The following is a 19,569-nucleotide window of genomic DNA, read 5'->3' on the forward strand; positions in this document are numbered from 1 at the left end:
ACAGACAGTGGGTCGAGGGTCAAAATATAGCATCCCATTACACAACCGACGTGGTCAGGCCTCTGAGTAGTGCCTGTGGCCTGTTCATTTATAACAACTTGGCTGCTATGTAGGCGCAAGTATACCCAGATCGACATAGGATCGACGGTCCTCCCCCTCGGCCGACTCGGCCGTTCTCAATCAACCGACGGTAGTGGCTTTTTGTTCCTAGCTCCTTGAAAGTTCCTCCCGACACATAAACGCGGGATGGCAGCGCTCACCTGACCAAAACGCGGGTCACAACCCCAATTCCTCGGCAACCCCATGGACAACCGTTTTAACGGCCGTCGGCCACTGTGTAACGTCGTTGGTCCAAGATATCCGCTGGATTTGAAACCAAAAGTCCATCGTCAGCTCCAGGCGGCGTCGTAACCGAGATTCCAACCTTTGCTCGTCTATAACCCTTGGATAAAGAGTCCATAACAGCCCTCATACAAGCTAGATAATCCTTCCCGCGCTCTGTTACTCGGCGCCACGCACGACCGTCTTTTGCGAACCTCTCGGAGGATAGCTAAGGCGAGTACACGTCGATCAGGATCTACGTTTATTGTGATGGGTGGATTTGCTTCAATATAGCGACCTTCTACGAAATGTATTCTACCAGGAGTTTTGAACGAACACTTACGGACGCGGGCGGTCCTCCGAACACAGCTCCAAGGCTTATTCCTCGATTGTTAAATGTATCCGCCTCCCATATCTTGTTCATCTCTCCCCCCAGATCTGATACCCTCCCCAGATTTGAGAAGATGTCCTTCTCACTACCACTGCAGGCGCTTGCCAACTTCCAACTTGTGATATCTGTTCCCGGGGAACATCCTGTACCTCCAACGTTCGAGCTGAAGCCATTACCACACAATGCTCTCACATCCGATACACCAATGTTCCCGACCAGCTTACAAGTTAGAGCACGGGAGACCGGTCAGGGATTAACGTTTGAACTTACCGGCGACCACTCATTCAACGGACAGTTTATGTCTCCCCTTCCTACGCCTCCTGGTGAGTTACTCAAGCATTTTCTTCGTAGTAGAATACACCCTGACCGTCACTTTAGAGTCCCACTTGGGATCGCCGTCCCAAACATTATTACAGAGCATGGGACTCGAGAATGACTATTTCGGTGCCGGTGAGTACGGTTTGTCTCCGATAATCTTAATCATATCCACACAATCCATTCAGATCTTTCGGGGAGTTTCCCAGCATGGAGTCATTTCAATGACTTGCCAGACGATACTCGTAAGTGACTCTTTCACCCCGAACGTTCTTCATGAGTCCTAATCCCCTCGAACAGACGCTAGCGCGTTATTATGCTCATCTCTATCAACAGAAACAGTCGATTTGGCCACGAGAACCCTTCCGGTGTCCGATTTCATTTTGAATCATCATTTACCATTCCCGGACCCACCCTTCAACAACCTTCCAACCGGCAAACCGTTTCCTACCAAGGACAACACCGCCAGTCCGGATGACTTCACATCTCCATTCACCTTCCCGACCTACTCCCCCCTCAGTCATAACCTCTTGACACCCATCGACTCTGGAACACCCAACCCAACCGAATTTCCAGAAACACCCCTTCCATCGCCCGAGTCCTCGAATTCTCCTTCACCAAGGTCATCCACGGCCCCGGGGACCGGTGGACCGGTTCGCAGTCGTAGCCGTAGCCGTAAATTCTCCTCATCCGAGGCAGGCTCGGCCGACAAGAAGTCTGAAACAACTCAATCAAGTCGGCCACGTCCTTTCGCATGCAGATTCCCAGGCTGTGAACGAGTGTTCACAAGCAACTACACACGCGAAACTCACATGCTGACCCACCGACCGAAGAGGAAACAGACGTATCAGTGCACGGTTGGATGTAACGCGCTGTTTTCGAGGAAACACGATCGGTGGAGACATGAGGTTTCTCAGCATGGGAAACCGAGTCAATGGACGTGTTCCCGCTGTAATCAGTATTTCTCGTCCGAGAAGAGTCTTTCGGTTCACAACTGTGATCGCCCGATGCGACTGCAGTGGAAGAATCAGAACAGCTCTGCTGGTTGCGGTTGAACGGACCGCTTGCCGCTCGTTTCTGGTGGGTAAAGTACCAGATCGTACTGCAAGAGACATAGACGTAGGAGTACGGGAAACAAGGTCGTACAGGGCGTTCATCATTCATTATTTTGGGTTACAGGTTCTCCAGGTTGAAATCTGGGTAGAAGTATTTCGCCGTGAAGTGCCGGTCGATGATGGTGGTGGAGGGGATGTTGGAAGAAAGCGCGTCGATAATCGCGCTGTGGCAAGCACAGTCACTCGAGTAGCCGATGTCGGGCTGTAACCGCTTCAATGTTCAAACTTGTATTAGATATGGTGTTCCATTTGTCCTGCAAACAAAGATGAGCCCTGAATCATGATTTTTTATCAGTCTGACACGAGTATCACGCCGTAAAAGAAACAGGGTCCCGTACGCTCTGATCCTTGTTCACCCAGATTGTCGCAACGCAGATCGAGGTACTTGAGGTTCCAGAAGCGAAAGTAAACAATTTTGATTTGCGTAAAGCTGATGCGCCTTTGTGCGTAGAAACAAAGCAAGGTCATTTCTAGAATGGCTCGCCAAGAATCAATCCCGCTCTGTAGAAAACAAGTCTCCAGTGCGTATTCAGGCCAATCCGGGTCTGGGTGATCAAAGATTTGCTAGGTCGAGAGACCAACCTCGTTCGTGAGCCAGTCGATATAAGGATCGATTTCCTTCACCGGAACTGGACGATGATGAGAGCAAAAGATGAAGGGCTCTATCGTGAGGTGGAGGAAGGCGTGTTTGAAATGCTGAACAGAAAGTAAGTCCAAGAAAGAACGGTCTTTAGGAAAAGAACCCTTCCCCGACGCTTGAGTGAACGTCAACTTTTTCAGCTGGGTAGAGTTCCTGGCCATTTCTGAGAAGGCGAAAACGGAGGCGAAAACGGGTGGAGACAAAGAACGAGGTCTCTTGAACGGAAATCCGGTCGGAATGAGGAGGGATGCAAGCCAAGAGGACATCCCATCAATTTTCGTTCTGGTGCACGGCAACCTTTCATGGTATTTCCGTCATGGTCTACCAAAACATAAGGTGTGGAAGCCTGGCGGGAGATCTAAGGAGAGGTTCTCTCAACGAATACCGTCCTTCCATCTCAAAGCACAGTAGTGTTTGGGGTTTTGAGAGTGATCGTCTGACAACGCTGAGATAAAAAGGCCGGAAAGGCGAAAAGATTGGACTGAATCCATGGCAAGAGAAAAGGGAAAAGGCCCCGTCTACTCCAGATGATGCGAAAGAAGAAAAGACTGATCATGCATCCTTCTCCTAGGGAAAGCGTTCCACGAACACGCTCCTTATCGGTGATGGAATGGGACTTCAAGTTCTTTAACCCCGTTTCACGACGGATGGAGCGCTGTAGGTGCTTATGAGTGTTCTGACGTCCCACTTCGACGTAAGACTCGCCGTAACTGGTCAGTATTTTGGCGGCTCGGCTTCCGCGTAACCACATGCATACTAAACTCTTGTGTAACGACACTCGAGGAAGATAGCAAGCGACGAGAATCTATAGCGCCAGGGGAAGCTCGAATTTGGATTGTTCTTCTTGATTATTGAGAGCGACAATCGTGATATTAGATCTTATTAGTCAAGCTCTGGAGGCTCATGAAACGGTCACGCAATTGCGTCCAAGAGGCCCTTTGAAGGCGTGAAATGTATCGATAAAATGTCGATTTTCAGTGCGATTTTCAGTAGACAGATCGGGACGACGTCAGGTTGAGAGCAATGTACTAGTAGAGTCGGTCCATGTAGGTCTCTAATATTTTAAACTCCGACTATATAACACGTGGGATTACAGATCAAGTCTCTCCTGTCTCCATCGTTTTTCGTTGGGAAAAGTGAGCTCAGTGGTTCATAATCTCTTCCTAGAAACGGATCCCATTCGGCACAATCTACAACCCATAAAGCGCATATATGAAATCAGAAGGTGTAAGAAGGCTGTCAGATGTAAATACGCACCTTCTGGTAAATGACAAAACTTCACAATGACATGGTGCAGGTTCGCTCGGAAGTTTTGGGCCATTCAAGGTGTGTTCTCTTTTGCGTAGACTTCGCCTTTGGCTTCTAATCATGGGCTGGGATTTCAGCCTTTGATTGGTGTATTTCTCCAAAAGCTGGTTTCGTTATGGGTGACCGGTTTAATTGCGGAGCTCCTGAGATCATCCGTTGGGGCACGCGATACCTTTCCATGAGGACCAAGGGTGTAATTACCTGTGGCCCCATGATGAAGAATTCCTTTCACGTCCCTGCATATTCGCTTGACGCCTATGGTCATCCGGCAAGCCGGCTCCATTCATATTAATCAATTAACTCCGATTTACAAACTCGAATACTTCCTTTTACACATCTCTGCTGTTATTGTTCAAAAGCGAAAGCTCCCAGAGAGAGAGAGAGCCCTTTTCAACGACTTTGTGCACTCTCATGGTTATACAAGGCGTCACATTCTGCGGATCAAAGGATGGCAAGATCGTTCAGTCGTCATTTACGAGGGAGCGACTTGCTCCAGATGAAGCTTTGATTGAAGTGACCCATTCCGGTCTGTGTGGTACCGACATTCACTATTTGAAAGCGGAGATGGTCTTGGGCCACGAAGGTCGGGTTATTTCATGTCGCTCAAACAAAGGAAAGCTAACCGATAGCCCTGTATCAGGCGTTGGGTTTGTCCGGGCCCTAGGCTCCGAATGCAAGGACCTCAACGAAGGTGACCGTGTTGGGTGGGGTTACATTCATGGTAGTTGCGGTCGATGTGAGGAATGTCTCTCTGGTACCGACCAGTATTGTCGTGAAGTCAGGGCGTACGGCCAGGCAGACCTCGATCAGGGCTCATTCAGCGGTATGGCGATTAGGCAGGAAAAGTGGTTGCTCCGTATTCCAGAGAACATCAGTTCTGAGGATGCCGCTCCTCTGATGTGTATGTCCCAAAATCCCGCTATGTTTCCCCCTCATCTCTGATTCTAGTTCTTCATCGTCTATGTACAGGTGGTGGTGCAACGGTATTCTCGCCCTTGCTGGAACACGTCAAGCCTACGGACCGAGTGGGTATAGTTGGTATTGGGGGACTCGGCCATCTTGCCATACAGTTCGCAGCCAAAATGGGTTGCGATGTTGTCGTGTTTTCTGGATCCGACTCAAAGCGCGATGAAGCGTTGGCCCTTGGGGCTCGAGAATTCTATGCCACACGCGGAGTGGAGGATTATTCGACTCTGAATATTCCTCGTGCCATAGATCGCCTGATTTTAACAGCGTCGTCGCAAGAAGGCTATTCAAAGTTCTATCCTCTTTTAGCTCGAAAAGCGACGCTCATTCCCCTCACGGCGTCACCTGGTGGTGACCTTGTCGTTCCCTATCAACAAACGATGTCGAAAGGGATGAAGGTTGTGGGCACATTAGTCGCTAGTCGGTATATGGAGTGAGTTTCGATTGTCCAATCTCCGTGTTGCTTGGAAAGTCATTCTTTGCACTTAGGACAAAAATGTTGGAATTCGCAGCGCGACACGATATACGGCCGATTGTAGAGAAATTCCCAATGAGTTTAGAGGGTATCGAAGAAGCGGTCGCTAAACTACAAGCAGGGAAGATTAGATATCGTGCTGTTTTTGCGTGGTGATTAAATCCAGCAACCTCGTATTATCTTAGTAGGCTCCAATTGTGCTAACCCTGTCTACTAATTACTACTCAAATGTTTGTTCGGTCAATTTTCTTACCGGGATCATGAACGCCGGTCAAACCAGAACTTCCTAATTCTTTGCAGTGAGGTGTAAGTGAGTTTGGATTGCGTGTTACTGCGGTCCGAGGATGCTACCGCCACTTCGCTTTTGTACCACCACCACCCTCCTCTTCCACCATGGGGATGTCCGCAGAGTCCCGTTACGAGCACAATCTCAAAGTTTTACGTCGACGTGATCCATCTATTATATCCATATTCGACCAGTTCAGCCATGTTTGCGTATACCATCATAACGGAGAGAAATGGGAAAAGCATGGCTTCGAGGGGAGCATGTTCCTTTATGAACGAGACTCATACCCACCCTATGGTTTCTATATACTGAATCGCATGGGAGTGGCGGATTATGTCCAGAGATTGCACCCAGAGGATGACATCGGTGCTCATGGCTCATATCTTATGCTCAGATCCTACCCAGACTTCACCCGTGAACGAATGGCGCATCTACCACAAGGACACCCCAAATTTTCCGATGTCTATAAATTCGACAAGGATAAGTTTACACCGCAGCAGAAGGGGGTTAACGAAGTGATTGGGCTTTGGATGTTCAATACTGATGCTCGTGAGCCTATGATTGATGTCATGATACGGTGCGTAGTTCTAGGAGTTTCACTTCTGCAGTGTTCATTGAAGGACATTTTTCATAGACTCCATAGTTATATAAAACGAAATATAGCATACCCTGACGAGTATAAATATGGGCCTGATAGACCACCCCCACCCAACCCCCATCTTCGAACGACGAACAACGTACCAGGTCGTACAGCGTCTGCTGGTTCTACATCCACTACAACGGCCTCTACCACATCATCTCCATCATTGAATCCTCCAAGCGGTGATCTCGCGATTTTACTGGCTAAACTCTCTTCGCCGTCTGAATCTTCGTCGACGTCGGCAATTGTCCCATTGCCCGAAACGAGACCGAAGCCAGTTACGAAAATGTCAGTAAATGACCTTTTCGCTGCTGTACAAGGTCACACCCCTGTGCAAACTCCTGGTGAGAGTTCCACTATTGGTCCACCTTCTACGACATCAGGCACAGGAATCGCTCTTCTCGATTCCATATTCGCCTCAGCTGCATCTTCATCTTCATCTATCCCAAGTTCTTCATCAGCACTCTCTACATCTTCCTCGAGAACAATTCAACCACAAACCACCACTACCACCACTACCACCACCACCACTGTCACGAGCGAAACTACTACGACATCCCCAAGTGTATCCCATGCACGGAGGCCTTCAACGGCATCCGTCTCGACCACATCTTCACGTTCTGCAGGCGCTGTGCCACACAGGCAACCGAAGCAAAACGCTCAGATCTATTCACCCCAGCCGTCATCTAACAAACCCAACGGAATACTAACCCTCACACAGGCGGTTGTAGATGGGCTTCTAGACGGAAGCGGGGTAGGAAAAGGTGCTTTCACAGGAGTGGGTGGTGGAGAGGGTATCGTCATCAACGGCGACAACAGTCATACATCCGATAGAGAAAGTGCGGCTCATCTTCAACTTTCTTTCGATAACGACCAGAGTAACGAGGAACCAGACGTCCATGATGAGGACGAAGAAGAAATCCTCGAGTTGGATTTCGCAGATACACGGGCCTTGAGTGACTTGGCCGTGTTTGATTCGAGAGAACGGAAACGGGAGAAACGGAGAACCAAGGGCAAATCCACACCTATCACGACACAGTCTCAGGACAAGGCGGGGGGCACCACTGATTCTGTTTTGGACGCATTGTTCTTGCGCTCGCGGCCGACGACGGAGAATGCGGAAGTAGTGAAGGTCAATGGGAATACGGACCACGCTCCTTCCGTTGTAAAGGAAAGCAGCGTGACGGAGAGCATCTTAGACGCGTTATTCGCGAATGCTGCCCAGAATGAGCAACTAGGAGGTCAGTCAGATTTGGGTGCAATACAGGGAAAAGACGATCTAGTCAGGGAGGTCGAGAGGTTGTTGAAGCACGATCAACGGTTCTCTGATGTTTTATGGGAAGCGTACGAGGCGAGGGAGCGGGGCAGTACTTTCATAAACTCCAATCAACGGAAACGGAACAGGAGAAGATAAGGCAAGAGAGGGGTGATGATGAACGACGTGGAGGTATTCGTGTTGAGCTCGAAGCTCATGGTGTATTTTTACCGCATTTCTTTCTGGTCCTAATACTTTTTACTGTTCTTCGTTGCATCTATAATTGCCTTTCTACTTGTCTTTCACCTTCCTCACGCCTCTTTTGCTAATATCTCTCGTTTGGTCATTTGTTGTTTGTCCATCCTTCCTACAGTCTCCCTTTCTGTCGTCTTATTGCATATCACTTCGTGCAGTACCACTGTATATCGAACCCCGATACGTCACCCACAAGTTCAATCACATTCACTGTAGCCTGTACATCGAGCTCGACTTATTATCACTATTCACGATCACGTCTTGTACACTGAATTATTGTACAAAGGGCATGCGGTGAGAATGAAGACCAAGGCCCGAAGCGGGGTTGACCTCCCAATTCTTGTTTATGGTATCCTCATCTGTGATCTCATGCCTATATGGTAGCGGCGTCAGCTACTGAAATGAAGAAATGAAGGACCATACCTAGCCTTCATATGAGCCTTGAGGGAGCCGTAAGAGATGAAATCATATTGTTCCGAACCCCCTCGACAGAGCTTACAAAAGAACGAGAAATAGTCGGTCCTCACTCCATTATAGGTGCGCATGCGAATAATACGAGCTTCTTCACTGAGGGCATTCCTCAGAACGAAAGCTTGCATGTCAGGGTTTGATTGGTCTACCATCGATAGCTGGGATGATCCGTGATTACAATGATATACCTTTCGGTGGATGAGGATCATTAATATCATCTCGGAGGGAATCAACTTTGAATGGTCTAATTGGACTCACCGCTATTGTCCATCCTATGGTTTCCTCCTTGTAGTAAGAGTAACGAAGACGGCATTCGGAACATTTCAACAAGGGATCGGCCTTGAGCATTTCATCCATCGACGTCGATTCAGGGTTGAATCCGCAAAGAGAGAGTATGGACTTCATACGCTTCGAGAAATTGGTAGAACTTGAATACAAAATGCGGGTCGAGTCCATATACCATAGGTCCCAAGGATTCGTTTCACGGAATGGATCAAAGATATTGTGCCACTTAGACTGGCTGATACAGGTATGTGTCAATTTCGTCTCGAGATGTTGACCTTCGACACCGCCGCGACGAAAGCAATGATGTCCAAGTATAAATGGATACCACAGCGGTTCTAAACAACGCCGGCATTGAAATACTGAGCAAACAGAGCTCAGCGTTCCGATTTTTGCATCTGGCACTTCTTTCTGCAGAACGGAGATAAGGTCCTGTTCCACCCTATCAGTCCATGCTTGGGCAATGCCAGGGAGTTCATCACTGAGAACATTCGTAAACTCAACCTCCAATTCTTTGTCGCATGGAAGCCGCCAAAGCAGTCCGTTAAGCTTTGCGGAGGCGAGAACAACGTCACCGATGGGGATAACATTGAAACGGGTGTCTTGTTTGCGAAACGAATCGAAGACGCGCCTGAGCAGTCTATGATTCTTCGCAAATACTTCTTTCTCTTCCCTTTTCAACCGGTCATCTTTGACCCGAACCAAGGCTTCGGTGAGATGGGCATAAATCCCAGGCCAGGCTATACTCGTAAAATCAATTGACAGCAGTCAAGGCAATGATTGATATTACTTACTCTCTTCGTCAAACGCAACGGGTTTGTAAATTGAATAGTAGTGCAAGTGTTCAAGAGCTCTGAGGTCTCCGATATCCCATCCGTCTTCGGACAATCTCCCGATAATCCTTGAGATTGGTATCAACTCAGGAACTGTTCGCACCAGTGACAAACTCACACATTAGCCCTTTGCAAACGAAGCTCGTCTAGTTCTGTTTTCCGATCTTCGATTCTCTGGAGTTGCCATCGCTCGCACAGTTCACTGTGCTGGTGAAAATTTGGAGGGAAGCGTGAGTAAGAACTCTAAAGCAAGAAGCTGAATTGGCAAATGTCCGAACCTTAGCAATCGATATATATTCTCGTTTCTTCGCGGAAGACCATTCTTTAAGTGATCCTGCGTCTCCTTTCACCACCTTATACTGAGCATAAAACGATTCGATCACAGATGGCAAGAAAGCGGCTGAAAAGAAAAACAGTCTGAGCAGGTTGCAACTTCAAGGCATTAGGGGCTCACCCCAGCCCTCAAGGCGCGGTAAAAACCCCTCCCTCATACCAAGCTTGATCATTGCTTCAACTTCAGACCAACCTTTGACAACGCTAGGGAGGCGCGATAATGGGTAAAACCTAGGTGGGTTTATTGGTATACAACTGATTTCCAGAACATTAGGACGTACATGGTCTCAATACACTTCTTATGACATTTTACCCTGATTTTCCAGAAGATTGAATCACAAGGACCACGACCACATGCCTTCATTCAGGAGGTGGGTTCATTATCGAGAAAAGACGGTGACAAGAGCCACTTACATGGCAATAAGGATCAAAAGCTAAGGATGCGTATTGAGGCTCCGATAAATCTGGCGGTAACGGTGGCAACCCCGCATTATTTCGGGCAGCACGCCAAATTAATGCGGATGATTTGGACATGAGTATGTGGCGTAAAGCCTTGCTGGTTCGCGATAGGAAGAGGATCTCGCGAGGCCATAAATACGAGAAAATCTGGTGTTCGAAATATAAGAACATTCACAGAGTATGCCTTATATGGATCGAGACACACACCTCCAGCATGACGTCCAAAGGTGCTTGTTTCGCAAAATGCTCAAGATACCCTCGTTGTTTCGGGTTTGGAAGTTTCTTTGGTTCAACAACGGAAGTTCTGCTCCTTTTGTTGGTAGAGGTAGATTTACGTGAGTTACCATGCTTTTTAACAGCCTTCGTCTTGCTCGTCTTCTTGGTCGCCTTCCCCTTAATAGGGGGAACTGCGACTTTCGCTGTGGCTTCTTTTAATTTTTGTTTTTCTTCTATTCTTGAGGATTTTCGAGGCATCTCTAAAAATAGGAAGAAACAGTAACGACCCGGGAAAGAGTTTGCCGCGGGATTCACGTCCTGACGTGCTGGTTGTGAATGTGAAACATGGGGAGCAGGAAGCGGTTTTAAAATCACGACCACGAGACTTACACGTGATCTGACACACGTCCTATTTAAATAAAACTACAACAAAGGAAAATTATTCCGACTTTTGCAAACTTCCTATCAAACTGTACAGGCGATGCTCACGACACGACCCTTCTCGATTCGAAGTGGGGTGGAAGTGCAATGGGGTAAGGATGAAAATCAAGATTAAAACTTGTAGTTGGGTTAACCTCCCAAGTCTCGTCTATGATAGACTCATCCGTGATCTCATGTCTGTATCATATCGGCATCAGTTACTTGAATGAAGATGTAGGAAGTATAAGCCCATACCTGCTGCTCATATGTGCCTTGAGAGTACGATAAGAATTAAAATCGAACCTTCCTGAACTCCCCCGACAGAGTTTGCAGAAAAATGGTAGGTATCCGAGTCTCACCCCGTTCCAACAAGTTCTACCACGAATTAAGCGAACTTCTTCACCCTCGTACTCTTTCAAAACAATGGCTTGCATTTCGAGATCCGATTGATCGCCTATCGAAAGATGGGACGGGTTATGATCACGGTGGTATTCCTGCAACTGAATCATAATTTAAATGAAGGTATATATATCAACCCAGAGGAAATCAACTTTCAATGGCCTTGTTCCACTCACCACTTTTGTCCATCCTACGATCTTCTTGTTGCCGCCATATGAACGCGAGCAGCAATCAGAACATACGAGGAAGGGATCGGCCTTAAGCAATTCTTTCATCGACGTCGATTCCGGATTGAACCCGCAGACAGAAAGTATCGCCATCATAAACTTGGAAACCTTGGCGGAATTTGAGTATGCAACGCGAGTTGAGTCCATATACCATAGATCCCAACTGAAACCCTTTTCACGGAATGGATCAAAGATGTTACGCCAGTTGGACCGTTTGATATGACCGGATGCGGATTGCTCGAGATGCTGGCATTGTTCTCCGCCGCGACGAAAGCAGGAATGTCCGAGCAGAAATGGATACCACAGAGGTTCTGAACAATATCGACATTCAAACACCGAGCCAACGGACTTCAATGTTTCAATGTCTGCATTAGGTATCTCGTTCCGCAGGATGGATATGAGTTCCTGTTCCACTCGACCAGTCCATCCTTGGGCAATTTCAGCAAATTCGTGGTTGAGTAGCTCCATGAACTCAGTATACAGATCGTCTTCTTCACATGGAAGTCGCCAAAGCAGTCCGTTAAGCTTCGCGGAGGTGAAAACAACGTCACCAATGGGAACAGTAACGGCAGAACGAGAGTCTTTCTTGCAAAAGGAGTCGAAGGCACACTGGAACAGTTGATGGTGGTTCGCATATACTTCTTTCTCTTCCCGCTTCAACCGATCGGCCTTGATCTGAACCAAGGATTGAGTGAAGTGGGGACGAACGTCAGGCCAGGCTACACTCGTAGAATCGATCAACGGCGGTCAAGGCAATGCTTGCTATCACCCACTATTTTCGTCAAACGCAACGGGTTGGTAGATTGTTCGATAATGCAGTTTTTCAAGCGTATCGAGGTCTTGAGATTCCCATCCGTCTTCGTACAGCCTAGTAATGATTCTGGAAGAGGTATCAACACAACGACTGTTGGCCAAAATTCAGCGAACTCACGCATACGCTCTTTCACAGCGAAGGTCTTCTAGTTCTGTTTTCCGATCTTCGATTTTGTGCAGGCGCCATTCCTCGCATAGCTGATTATGCTGGTGGAAATTTGGAGTTAAAGGGAAGTGTGAATAAGTACTCTAACTTGAAAGCAAGAAGCTGAATTGGCGAGTGTCCGCACCTCAATCATCGATATATATTCTTGTTTCTTTGTGGAGAACCAATCTTCGAGGGATCGTGCATCGTGCATCACCCTCTTGTACTGAGCATAAAAAGACTCGATTACAGAGGGCAAAAAAACGGCTGAAAAGAATATCAAAAAGTCATGTAGTCAAGAAGCGAAAGCACTCACGTATTTTTGAAGCATTTTCGAGATGTGGTAAAAACTTCTGATTGATACCTAAATGGATCATTGCAGCAACGTCTTCGGACCAATCTTTGATAACGCTAGGGAGACTGGGTAACGGGAGGAATCTGCGGAAACATATCAGAGCATAGTAAGACTGAATGGTTCCAACGCATCAAAACCTACAGATTCCCAAAACACTTCCTATGACATTTGACCCTCATTTTCCAAAATATTGTATCGCAAGGACCACGACCACATGCCTCCAATGAAAGAGTATATCTAATCAAGAGCTAAAAAGATGGTGACAATGGCCACTCACATAGCAATAAGGATCTGAAGTCAAGGAGGCGTACTGAGGTTCCGATAAATCTGATGGCAAAGGTGGCAACCCCACGTTATTTCGAGCAGCGCGCCAAACCGAAACGGAGGATTTAGACAGGAGTATTTGTCGCAAAGCTTTGTTCGTGCGTGATAGGTATAGGATCTCGCGCGGCGAAAGACACGAGAAGATCTGGAGGTGATAAGACTATCAGAAACACCCATCGGCGGCATATAGTAGCATGCTTTGAAACACATACCTCCAGCATAATATCCAAAGGTGCCTGTCTTACGAAATGCTCGAGATATCCTCGTTGTTTCGGGTTTGTAGGCTTCTCTGCTTCAATGGTCTTCCTGCGTCTTCTGTTGGTAGAGCTACTAGGTTTGCTAGAATCACCACGCGAAGCTGTAACAGCCTTCTTCTTCCCCCCGATTGCGACGTGGGACGTCGATTTTTGCTTTCCTTCCATTCTTGCGGACCTCCGGGGCATTGCAAAGGTTCGAAGGAGACAACAACAATGAGAAAGGTATTTATTTACAGATTCACCGAGTCATCAGTGTTGGTCGTCGCTGGACTTGACAGCTATGACAGTGACTGACAGCTGTTTCGACGTAAAAAAAAACACGGTCACGAGACTTAGAAGCATATTAAAATTCAAATTCGTCAGTAGGCAATTGGCAGGGTTAGCATAATTCCAAGAATTCTGGTTGGCCGTTCTAGATTCTACACCAAAAGAGGGCAAATGATCTTATTCACTTTAGGTCAAAATCACCACTCAAACCGCTACTCCCAACGCTGCCCTTCTCGAATTAGATTTGGGGTCAAAGTACGGTCTCTCCCCCAAACTAACCACGCGATTACCCTGTCTGTCCGCGTCGTAATCATGTCTAATCTATGTCAGCCGTTCGAAATATGATAGAAGCAAGCGACCATAAACTCACGTAGCGGTATGGAAGGTAGCCCTGTTATCCCAGATCGCCACATCGTTTTTGTTCCATTTGTAACGAACCTATGAATATTTGAGCTATCAAGAGACGAAGAAACATCAAAGCACAACATACCTGTAAGTCGTGGTTCTCTGCAACATGATCGAATAGATATTCTAGCACGTTGTCACTCTCGTCAGGCGAGAGCTCTACGATGCTCTTAGTGAAAGTACGGTTGACAAACAGTGTCTTATAACCGGTCACTGGGTGGGTTCTTATGACCGGGCTTTTAGAACAAAAAGTCAATGTGAAAGAACGACGTGAACAAAAAAAAGATCGAGGAACGGAACGCACTGAATGGCAGTTAGATCTGTTCCGCTGTTCTCAGGGGAGCCCCTTGGGTTTTGGATCTTCAAACCCGCCTTTATGGCATACTACAGAGCCACGCGCGTTATATAACAACTATGCGGGAAAAGGGTAATATGAGAACGAACCTCGTTGAAGAAGTCGGCATTATGGACGGCAGTAAGTCCCTCAAGGAACTTTTGGAATGCCGGGGAAAGTCGGTCATATGCTTCGTAGCCCGATGCCCACTACGAATTTCCCCAAATGAGTACGTCAGGATAGAGTTGCTTTCGAACAAGGCGTATCATATAGCTTACCAGGGTGTCGCCACCAGCTACCGAAAATAAGACAAATTGAGCTACAAAATCGCCATACAAGTATTGCAAACGTACTTTCAGGGATGGTGCACATTTTGAGGATCTTTAAGGAACACATCTCAGTCACCGGGACATTCGAAAAAAAGCTGATCAAAGAAAAAGATATCGTACCGCATAATCCGAAGGAACCTTTTCGAAAGTGATGTCGGAGTGCCATCCTCTGCCTGGAATCGACTTTGTTGAGTATAACATTACTTTTACTAAGATGCGGAAAAAGAGTGATCAGCTCACTTGCACGAGTACTCTTATGATCCCCCGCGCGCGCTATCCCACTGAATAAAAGTATGAGTTCTAATATCAGATAACATCCATCACGAGGGGAAGCGAAAGCAAAGAGCACACCGTACCCCATGGACGAAATCACCGAGATATCAGCAGCCAACTCGGGTGTGTCTTCCGAAATGGGATGTCTATGTAGGCCACTCGTTTCAGGTTTTCCCGAGAGTCTCCCAAGTCGCTCTCCGAGCTCGCGTTGTTGTCCGACTGTCAGATCTTGGTTTGAAAAAAATACGACTCCACGCTGAGAAACGAGGGTGGCGAGGTCTTTGATAAGGACATCAGAGTTTAAATCCTTGAGGAGCAGTGACAGCTGGACGTCGGTGAACTGTGTCCCAATATGAGTAGTACAATCATAGTGAGAGTACACGTCCAACGAGCCAGTGTGGTGACTGGAGGAGAAAGCCGTTGTTGGGGGTGCTGCGACCATGTTGCTAAGAGTTTGAGATGTTGGAAACGAGTAAGCAGGTAAAAAATGAGGTAGTATTTATTGCGCTTAATTATAAGCACGCGATCCTAAGCGATCGTATCGTAATCGCAAGAGTAATCGCTCAGAATATGGTGTGATACGTGCGTACCGGGGGTTGAAGGTTATTTGATGTTGATTTTTGTTGATTTGGGCCTCGGGTTCCCTTTCAGGTAGATAACTGAAGCCGCGTTTCACCGTTCGGCAGTAAGATGATAAGTAACCCAGAAACATTTGGCACAAGAAGTGAATCAACCAGAGTAAGTTTCCCAGGAAAGGCCGGGAAAGGGTTGTGAAGCGCTAGCATGGAAGTCACCCGAAGAGCCCTCGGTAACCGGGCACGTTCAGCATGCCCTCGACTTGTTCCATCTCTACCTCCTCCGAGTCGTCCTTCACGTTATTCAACATCTCCAATTCGAACACCCATTTATGCTTGGCCATGCGAACTTCTGAATGAGAGCCTATCCCCCACCTTAAAGATCCAGCGAGTTTATCCGCGATCGACCACGGCATTCTGGCTGTAAAAGGGTGTCATCGCCAATAAAGGCACCGTATAATGTACTCACTCCCGTGCAGGACATAGTTTCTCCCATCGATATCAATTTTCTGTCCTTGAAAGGATAGAGGAAGAGCCAGGTCGTATACAAGAAGGTTTCGCACAGCTTGCTGGTGAGACGAATAACCCATGACGGTGAGAGTTACACGGTATACTTATATTCTGACATACGGTGACCTCAACTTGAACGTCATAGTACATTGCCAGCATATCTATCGATGGGCCGCTACATGATATGCCTGTCAATCACGACGATTTGACTTCTATTTGGATGGTACAGCTCACTCAGTGTTATTGGGTCCGTGCTGAAGATCTTTTCCCGACTTGATGATCACTTGTATCACAGTGGCTTCAGCTATGTTCAATGCTTCTTGAGGTGGGATGAAGATGAGTGCTGCACGATTGAGGGAGAGGTAGTACATAGCCGTTTGAAATGGAGGGAGAGAAGATCGCGACGCAAATAACTCGTGATGTGCCCGAGTCTATACGTTGACGAACTCAACTCAGGCGTGTTTAGAGTAAACGCAACTACATCTGTGGTCGACCTATGTCACCTATCGAGATAGGTTACAAGATCTTTACACAACGGCCAGAGACATAATGAATTACAATGATCTTGTACTTATTCAGTAATGTCACCGTCTCACTGCCTACTAATGGACTCCATGTCTACTTCAAAAACGCGCCATTCGTCTCTTCTACCAGCAATTCATACTCGGGTTGAAACTAAAATAGTTGATCAACAATATCAATAATTCTACGTCCTTACAGATCTGTCGTACTCACCGCAATATATAACGCTTCAGGATCCGCCTCCGTCTCAGAATTATACTTCGCGTCCTCCTCGCTGATGGGTACTTTCTTCAACCCATTCGCAGCTGCGGCTTCCACCATAAGCTGAATCTTGCAGTGTTTGTCCAGCAGACCGTACATGTAGACCGCTTCATCGACTGTACTTCCCACTGAACGAAAGCGTTGAATACGTCAGATCAAACCTTCCACAAGTCTGGCACTTACAGGTAACCAACCCATGATTCCTCAAAATACAGTTTCTGTTCTTGTTGCCTAGCGCTTTCGCAATGTTTGTGCCTTCTTCTGAAGCAAGAACAATTCCAGAGTATTCATCGTACACGCTGAGGTTGTCATAGAAAGCGGATGCGTCTTGTTGCAGAATCTCGATTGGACGTCCAAACGCCGACCTTCAGAGTCAACAGTCAACGAAACCGGTCACAGTTGATTGATCGATAAAAGTACCAAGCACTCGCGTTGATCGAATGACAATGAGCGATGGCCATGACTTCAGGTCGGGCTTTGTGGATTTCGGAGTCTATCAAAACCTTTTTAATGGCAGCTTTCAACTGGGTGATAAAGAACCCCGTACGAATCCAGTAGCCGGCCGTATTAATCGGACGTTGTGCTCCATGTGGAGAAACGTAGCCATCTGGACTGACAAGTACAAGCTTTGATTTCTGACCATCCATGTCAGTCGGGTTTTGTTATATTCCATGCTAAGTCGTCCACGGGCTTACGGTTATGGAAGAGAAGTGAACGGCGAAGGGGTTCATCCTATGGTTGGTAGTCAACTACGACTGAAAGAAAGGAATAGTAAACTCACCAGTAATGATCAGGTAAAACCGGATCCCTAACAGTGATATGTCCCGAGGCACCCTCTCCGAAACCAAGCTTTCCCCAATATCGGAAGGCTGATGCCATATGTTCCTAATTTCCGTCGAAGGCAGATGAAGAATTCGTTATTTAATTCCCTTTCGACAAAGTTTAAACGCACTTTAACCCACTCCCTCTGTTGATAAGGATTTTGAAAGGTTGGAATGCCATCAAGTTTCACGTTCCCCGCCTTGTCGCCCCGCCATAATCGATCGATGGGTTTCTCGGGCAATGTAGTTAGTTCAGCGTGTGTTTTGGACTTGGATTCAGCTGCGTCGACGCCATGTGGGGTATCGTCATGAACGTGCAAGTTGGGTTGGGGTGCCATTGAGTCTCCGTATACCGTTTGGGATGATAGGGTCAAGAGGCAAGCACAGTGAACATGGGGTCAGAGCCGGTCAGGACAGGATACAACATGTGACCAGGACAACGAAATACGTCCCACGGAATACGACGTGAGTTCAAGGTATTCGCGTGTTCTATACAAGAATCTTCTCTCAGTTTGGGACATGCAAGATCGAAAGCCTTTGGAATAAAGAGTGGGCTGGCGGGAGAAACATCACTTCGAGAAAGATGAGGAAATGAAGTAGCCTACTTACCTGACGCTGCAGATATGCCTGTTTGTCCATAGCTGCATGCCCAGTTTACCATCTTGCCGGTCTTCGCAGACCCTAAGATACACAGGAGAATATCGTAGGTGAGAGGGAAGAGACGAGAAAAGAGGGTGGACTATGTTCCACGTGACATCTATTTCACCGCTTAGCCGGCCACAGTTACGGAAGAACGACTAGTCGCGTTCCAGCTGTTTCCATAATCGTAGGCCGCTCAGAAAAAAATTTGATGATGACCAAGCAGGTCCCACGACCCCAACGCACCAGATCTACGGCGTGGCCGACTTGACTCGCTTTGTGCTTCACGTGGGTGCAAGTGTGATATTTGTGTGATATTTATGATATCATTATGGCGTGGGATCTGCTTGGTCATCGTCAATTTTTTTTCTGAGCAGCCTACGATTATGGAAACAGCTGTCAAAATTGAAACAGCTACTTTGTAAGTCTGTAAGTCGGCCCAGCTGTAAGTGCCAAACAACTGAAAAAGGAAGGTGATTAGTAAGCCTGCCGCGCGACTCTGGGATACATGTTTGAGCTTTCCTCGAGCTCCACCCCACCCTCTACTGATTGTTGGGAGTAAAAGAGCACTAAGTTTTGGGCCTAATTAGGATAAATTGACTAGCTTGAACCACTACTAGAAAATATAGAGAACTTGTAACTCAAAAATGGTAGAATGAATGCCTGACGTATTGAACTGGGGTGGGCATTATTTTTTTCGAGTGAGCTGGGCTGGGGGGGAACGTGACCTCTTACCACCACCATCAAATTAAAAAATTTGACGGTATGGAAGTGCCCCCCACTGCAAACAATGCAGCTCAGGCGCAACTAGCACTAAGGTGTCCAAAAAACGCCTCGCCATTCAATAAAGTCACTAATGGCAACCCAACAAGGGGGAAAAAGACGAAACGTCCACATACTACGAAAAACGTACTACTAGACTCGACCACCAGTCGACCTCCCCACTTCAAACGACAGTACGATACAATGATAGGCAAACCCATAATACATTATCACCAAATAAAATACTGACAACACCCAATAAGGGACTGACGACTTCCGAGAACCTGACCTCAAATGAAGTTCGCAAGATCAATTTTTTCTACACCTAAAATCAAACCTCTAACACGCCATGAACAACTGTAATGTTGAC

At 47.1% G+C, this 19,569-nt stretch overlaps 9 protein-coding genes across 10 annotated transcripts; 3 read left to right on the plus strand and 6 right to left on the minus strand.

The window, feature by feature from the left end:
* Positions 1 to 629: 629 nt before the first annotated feature.
* On the plus strand, positions 630 to 1,846 carry E1B28_003085 (uncharacterized protein; the record flags this gene model as incomplete). The annotated part of the gene is made up of 5 exons (XM_043160042.1): positions 630 to 1,035; positions 1,091 to 1,162; positions 1,216 to 1,272; positions 1,328 to 1,680; positions 1,727 to 1,846. The coding sequence occupies 5 exons, from the start codon at positions 630 to 632 to the stop codon at positions 1,844 to 1,846; spliced, it is 1,008 nt and encodes a 335-aa protein (XP_043001997.1).
* Positions 1,847 to 2,706: 860 nt separating this feature from the next.
* Positions 2,707 to 3,692, minus strand: E1B28_003086 (uncharacterized protein; the record flags this gene model as incomplete). The annotated part of the gene is made up of 2 exons (XM_043160043.1): positions 3,488 to 3,692; positions 2,707 to 3,437 (listed from the first exon to the last, which is right to left on the minus strand). The coding sequence occupies exon 2, from the start codon at positions 3,046 to 3,048 to the stop codon at positions 2,707 to 2,709; it is 342 nt and encodes a 113-aa protein (XP_043001998.1). The 5' UTR covers positions 3,049 to 3,437; positions 3,488 to 3,692.
* Positions 3,693 to 3,818: 126 nt separating this feature from the next.
* Positions 3,819 to 5,788, plus strand: E1B28_003087 (uncharacterized protein). The gene is made up of 6 exons (XM_043160044.1): positions 3,819 to 4,027; positions 4,080 to 4,108; positions 4,168 to 4,673; positions 4,731 to 4,991; positions 5,060 to 5,489; positions 5,546 to 5,788. Exons 3-6 carry the CDS (start codon positions 4,502 to 4,504, stop codon positions 5,685 to 5,687), a joined length of 1,005 nt encoding a protein of 334 aa, XP_043001999.1. The 5' UTR covers positions 3,819 to 4,027; positions 4,080 to 4,108; positions 4,168 to 4,501; the 3' UTR covers positions 5,688 to 5,788.
* An 83-nt stretch (positions 5,789 to 5,871) lies between these two features.
* Positions 5,872 to 7,871, plus strand: E1B28_003088 (uncharacterized protein; the record flags this gene model as incomplete). Its single annotated transcript, XM_043160045.1, has 2 exons — positions 5,872 to 6,394; positions 6,452 to 7,871. Exons 1-2 carry the CDS (start codon positions 5,925 to 5,927, stop codon positions 7,869 to 7,871), a joined length of 1,890 nt encoding a protein of 629 aa, XP_043002000.1. The 5' UTR covers positions 5,872 to 5,924.
* Positions 7,872 to 8,240: 369 nt separating this feature from the next.
* E1B28_003089 (uncharacterized protein) lies at positions 8,241 to 10,819 on the minus strand (the record flags this gene model as incomplete). Its single annotated transcript, XM_043160046.1, has 10 exons — positions 8,241 to 8,340; positions 8,391 to 8,626; positions 8,697 to 9,460; positions 9,515 to 9,621; positions 9,672 to 9,760; positions 9,832 to 9,953; positions 10,008 to 10,117; positions 10,168 to 10,244; positions 10,301 to 10,492; positions 10,553 to 10,819. 10 exons carry the CDS (start codon positions 10,817 to 10,819, stop codon positions 8,241 to 8,243), a joined length of 2,064 nt encoding a protein of 687 aa, XP_043002001.1.
* A 102-nt stretch (positions 10,820 to 10,921) lies between these two features.
* On the minus strand, positions 10,922 to 13,797 carry E1B28_003090 (uncharacterized protein). 2 transcript variants are annotated; one of them, XM_043160048.1, is made up of 9 exons: positions 13,457 to 13,797; positions 13,198 to 13,389; positions 12,882 to 13,138; positions 12,711 to 12,832; positions 12,539 to 12,627; positions 12,381 to 12,487; positions 11,557 to 12,326; positions 11,237 to 11,481; positions 10,922 to 11,179 (listed from the first exon to the last, which is right to left on the minus strand). In XM_043160048.1, the coding sequence occupies exons 3-9, from the start codon at positions 12,940 to 12,942 to the stop codon at positions 11,047 to 11,049; spliced, it is 1,527 nt and encodes a 508-aa protein (XP_043002003.1). In that variant the 5' UTR covers positions 12,943 to 13,138; positions 13,198 to 13,389; positions 13,457 to 13,797; the 3' UTR covers positions 10,922 to 11,046. The 2 variants fall into 2 exon arrangements, with proteins under 2 accessions (XP_043002003.1, XP_043002002.1); XM_043160047.1 differs by having other exon boundaries at positions 12,882 to 13,003; positions 13,062 to 13,389.
* Positions 13,798 to 13,972: 175 nt separating this feature from the next.
* On the minus strand, positions 13,973 to 15,551 carry E1B28_003091 (uncharacterized protein; the record flags this gene model as incomplete). Its single annotated transcript, XM_043160049.1, has 10 exons — positions 13,973 to 14,084; positions 14,139 to 14,206; positions 14,259 to 14,409; positions 14,478 to 14,557; positions 14,618 to 14,716; positions 14,786 to 14,802; positions 14,861 to 14,888; positions 14,957 to 15,009; positions 15,077 to 15,117; positions 15,193 to 15,551. The coding sequence occupies 10 exons, from the start codon at positions 15,549 to 15,551 to the stop codon at positions 13,973 to 13,975; spliced, it is 1,008 nt and encodes a 335-aa protein (XP_043002004.1).
* A 348-nt stretch (positions 15,552 to 15,899) lies between these two features.
* Positions 15,900 to 16,565, minus strand: E1B28_003092 (uncharacterized protein; the record flags this gene model as incomplete). The annotated part of the gene is made up of 4 exons (XM_043160050.1): positions 15,900 to 16,105; positions 16,154 to 16,253; positions 16,315 to 16,369; positions 16,429 to 16,565. The coding sequence occupies 4 exons, from the start codon at positions 16,563 to 16,565 to the stop codon at positions 15,900 to 15,902; spliced, it is 498 nt and encodes a 165-aa protein (XP_043002005.1).
* A 247-nt stretch (positions 16,566 to 16,812) lies between these two features.
* On the minus strand, positions 16,813 to 18,581 carry E1B28_003093 (uncharacterized protein; the record flags this gene model as incomplete). Its single annotated transcript, XM_043160051.1, has 8 exons — positions 18,408 to 18,581; positions 17,930 to 18,352; positions 17,759 to 17,862; positions 17,673 to 17,709; positions 17,398 to 17,612; positions 17,161 to 17,342; positions 16,930 to 17,105; positions 16,813 to 16,869 (listed from the first exon to the last, which is right to left on the minus strand). Exons 2-8 carry the CDS (start codon positions 18,134 to 18,136, stop codon positions 16,813 to 16,815), a joined length of 978 nt encoding a protein of 325 aa, XP_043002006.1. The 5' UTR covers positions 18,137 to 18,352; positions 18,408 to 18,581.
* Positions 18,582 to 19,569: the final 988 nt, after the last annotated feature.

Source organism: Marasmius oreades, chromosome 11 (genome assembly GCF_018924745.1).
Source record: "Marasmius oreades isolate 03SP1 chromosome 11, whole genome shotgun sequence".
NCBI classification, from domain to species: Eukaryota; Fungi; Basidiomycota; class Agaricomycetes; order Agaricales; family Marasmiaceae; genus Marasmius; species Marasmius oreades.